At 38.9% G+C, this 4456-nt stretch overlaps 1 protein-coding gene across 1 annotated transcript in view; it reads right to left on the minus strand.

The window, feature by feature from the left end:
* Positions 1-325: 325 nt before the first annotated feature.
* Positions 326-4456, minus strand: part of endouc (endonuclease, polyU-specific C) — a 6523-nt gene continuing 2392 nt past the window's right edge. The window contains exons 6-8 of the mRNA XM_035665169.1: positions 1704-1816; positions 1432-1582; positions 326-1337 (exon numbers count right to left, since the gene is read on the minus strand). Coding sequence (XP_035521062.1) covers positions 1062-1337; positions 1432-1582; positions 1704-1816 — 540 coding nt within the window. The 3' untranslated portion in view covers positions 326-1061. The remainder of the gene's footprint in view (positions 1338-1431; positions 1583-1703; positions 1817-4456) is intronic.

Below are 4456 nucleotides of genomic sequence, written 5' to 3' on the forward strand. Positions count from 1 at the left end.
TTCATTTCATTTCATTTCATTTCTTTCTTTCTTTCTTTTATTTTATTTTATCTTATTTTATTTTATTTTATTTTAGCCTGAGAAGAGACAGTGCAAATTAATATATGCACACAGTAAAAGAAAATGCCAGAATCAGGTTTATTTAATTATTTTATTTTATTTTATGTTAGAATAGAATAGAATGCCTTTATAGTCACTATAAACATGTACAATGAGATTCAAATTTTAATGTTTTATTTTATTTTGTTTATTTTATTTGAATTTTTATTTTATTTTAGCCTGAGAAGGGACAGTGGAAAATAATAAATGAATATGGAAAAAAAAGCCAGAATGAGGTTTATTTTATTTATTTGGTATGGCCTCACACTTGATACATTAATGTGTTAAACTTTGTACTGAAGGGACTTGGTCTTACTTATGGTAAAAAACATTTAAAACTATTATGTGACTATGTGATTTGCTTATGAAGACTTGTAAACTTGCAGCATAATAACACAACAATAACACTCTTAAAACAATCATTTTTCACAATTATTAACTTTTTTTATTGCAAATAAACAGAATACATCAGAAATACACACATACATTTTAAGTGTTACACCCCACCCTCATCCCTGGGGGTTTACTCCCTCCCTCTCGGTTTAAACTAGCACTGTTAATGCAACTTCATGGACTGAAGTAGGTCTGTTATTACAGAGGCAGCCCCCTTTCCACATTTCCAACGTAGCGGCCTTGGCTTTGTTTACCCGGGCCGCGGACGGTTCTAACATAACCACATCTTGAAAATATTCCAAACGTTTTCTAGTGTAGTTTGTGCGATGGTACAATTAATATTGTTTTATAACTACATTTTAGGGCCAATTATGTACAATAATATAATGTATTGGATCATTTTTGCCACTTTTACTGAAGTAAATCTGAGCAGAACATCATTGTAAAGACGTGATTAAAATGATTATGAAGTTTAAATGAAAGTTATTTTAATTGTGGACATTTGTGCCTCAGATTCTTGGTCGTGCACATTATAAGGACGTGATTATCACATCAGAAGATCTTCCCCATCAGTGTGAGTGCTGCCTAAGATGTCTGCTGTTGCTGCTGAGCAGTTTGGGGTACGCCGTCCCGAGGGAGCGTCCGTGTCTGATGACCACCAGCTCCATCTGACACTGGTCGATGTTGACCAGCACCGTGGTGCTCCTCTCCGTGTTTATGAGGAAGACGATGGTGAAGATTGCCATCTCAAACTCAGGGCTGGTCCCGATGAAGGCGCTGCCGACGGGCTTCACCAAACCGTGCCAGCTGAACTGGAGGTTTAGAACGTGGTCATCCTGATCGGGCTGTGGACGGGATGTCGGATACACTTTGTGGGTGGATTTTAAAGACAACAGCTTATATTGTTACATCTGTTATCTGATGAAATGTTACACTTACTAAGTCATTGTTCCTGGCTTTGTATCCTTTGTAGTCCAAGTGTGTGCTGTTTTCTTGGAGGTAGAACTGGACCCAGTTGTGAAACCCAATGATTTCTGTTCCAGATTTTGTTTCTCCAACAAAAACATGCTCGAATCCACAGGAGTCGACGCTGGTGAATGAAACAAACAATTGTGCAACCTTTTATGCAACTGTAGTAAATCCCTTGCTTTCTGTACACACACACTGATTTAATATGATCATCTGCTGGTGTTTGGCAGGATGTGTCTCACCCTGCGTTCCTCTGTCTGTGGTAGAGGTTGAACCAGATCGTCTGCAGCTGACTCTTAAAGTGCCTCAGATTAGAGCTGGACTGTCCTTTGCTTACCAGGTACTTATGAGCCCGCTGTGGAGAAATCACATTTATGACATATATACACGTCAATGGAAACCCGACTCTGCTGCGAGATCTTCTCACAAGAACAGATTTAATGGACAAACTGGAGAAGACAAATGAGTTCTGTTGCACAGACAAAAACATTTCATAAGTCCTTTTCAACAGACAATATTTGTTAATAAAGTTCGCTCATAAAATCAATAACAAAAGACGACAGAGGTTTGATGACATTGTGAAGCAGCGTGGGATCATGGGAGTCGTTGTCTTCACCACCACTTCGGTCACTGCAGTCAGCTTCTCCCAGTTAGGATTCGTCATCGTTCAGGAGGTTTGTAACAAGAGCCCAATTATCCACAGAGAGTTTCTCTGATGCTGTTTGAGATCAGGCGTCTGATGACTAAAATAGTTTATTCAGGTTAAAATATAGAGTTAAAAACCACCAAGATCTTAAAAGTATATCGTAAAAATGTGACTTAAAACTGGATAAAAAGTCCGGCAGACAAGCACAACACTGACGCAGGCGCAAAGGTGACCGGTGTAACCCATCGTTACCAAAATAAAAAATAACAGATTTCTCTGAGTTTGAATATGATGTAAAATAACATTTGCGGTAATGTAACTCAACAAAATATATGAATATATGTAGGTCTATCGACATTTTAATGTGGAAATGTTACATATTATAGCTTTATGAAGATATACGGATGGATAAAGCGATGGATAGTTGGATTAGATAGAAAGAAGGAAGGCTGGATGCACGGATGGACTAATGAGTGAATTGATGGATGTGTATGGATGGATAGATGGGTGGATGACTAAATGGGTGGATGGATGTGTTTGACAGCAGCTCTTTCAAACTAATGGTAAAACAAAAGCCGAGAACAGATTAAAATAGATGTTTTCTTCCATTTCTGACACAAACACGTGTTGTTCACAATCGAGTCTCAGCTGGTCTGTTTTTCTGTGAGCAGAGACGCTAAAAAGCTGTAAATCTACCATCTCCTGACGCCCCGTTCACACAGAGACAAACAGCAAGAGAGGAGGAGGAAGGAGGGATGAAGGAGGGAGGAGGGAGGGAGGAAGGAGGGAGGCTGTAAATCCAGAGTTTATGTTCTGTCCATAGACCAGTAAAACACTCCGGCAAGCAATATCAGTCAGCAGGTCAGAGAGAGCGAGGGGGGAGAGGGAAACAGGTCATCAGGGAGAGAGGGAGGATGAGAGAGATATAGATGAAAGAGAGGAAAGGAGGTCAAACTGATGGAGAAGAGGGGGAGGAGGAGCTTTGTGGTGATATCCCCCTCTTATTGTGTTTCTTACAGCTCTTCCTCCGTGTGTGTGTGTGATTGTATATCTCTGTGAGCAAAGTCTGTCTTCACTTCACAAGATGGATTTAATATCTTGTGTGTGAAACAAATAATAAGACATCATCCTTCAGGAATTTGGATCTCCGCAAGGATTTTAAATTGAAAGTTTTTATTCTTGACCTCGGAAACAGCAGCTGTCTCACAACACTGTCGTTCGGTTGCTATTCTGGAGCTTTCCATCACATTACATGATCTTCCTCAGCAGTCACTGAATTGTGGGCTGAGAGGCTCTTCAGTCGGTTACCGCCGACATTAACCAACGAATCCAGATATATTCTGCATATAAACAGCAGTGATATCACAGATTGTTACAGATTATACAGTTTTATAAACAACTGGTGCTTTGCAAAAGTAGCAGTAACAGAGTAAAAATACTCTAATTAAAAGTATTATAAGCAAAATGTACTAAGTAAAAGTATTTCTTATACTGGTGTGTATTTATGTGGAATTGAGGCTGAGGTGGAGCTGATTTAAAAGTTCCATGATAAGATTTTTAAGCGTTTTTATTTCTTTTATGTATGAATCACTTTTTATTTCTAATGTGTGACTTAATTGTAACTTAACTTAAAAAAAATTTAATCTTCTGTAACTTTCTCGGCTGCCTGTAGACTCATTTTTATGCGTTTCTATGAACGGACGCAACAGGTCGGACTTTTCTGTGAACATCCAAAGAATGTGAAGTTTATGTGCCTTCTGTCTCCACTTCACTACAGTGTGCAACAGCTAACATTAGCTTATAAATGGAGTCAGCGAACATCTACGAACCACCAGCACCCACCACAACAGTCCAACACATCGTGGTGTGGGTCTGGTCTTGGTTGCTTCATGGTTTTGGCTGATGGGGTGATTTGATTGAAGCTGGTTAGTATCATGGAGACAGTTATACAAATAAAATGTAGGAACATTGCAGGTTATTAACGATATTCTAGATATGAGTGCAGTTTATTTTTCAGCATTCAGTCTCGTGTTTATCACTTTTGGGTGAAGGATGATGCCAGCTCGCGTCCACAGACTGTGTTCGCAGTGCAGATGAGCAACAGGACGCTGACTGCAGTTCACCTAACGGCCACTGGAACCACTACACACATACAGAATACATACATCGAGCTGTAGTTTAATCTATAAAGATGCAGCACGTTTTACAAGATGATCATATTTTTGCATGTTAAATTTCTGCAAATTAACCATCTGTCAGATAAATAGTTAAGTAAAAAGTTCATTTCAATTCAATTCATCCTTTGGAACTTCTTAAGTACCTCAGAGTTGTATTTAAGTACAGTTTGTG

Source organism: Morone saxatilis, unplaced genomic scaffold (genome assembly GCF_004916995.1).
Source record: "Morone saxatilis isolate NCDOM2014 unplaced genomic scaffold, NCSU_SB_2.0 Contig2, whole genome shotgun sequence".
NCBI classification, from domain to species: Eukaryota; Metazoa; Chordata; class Actinopteri; family Moronidae; genus Morone; species Morone saxatilis.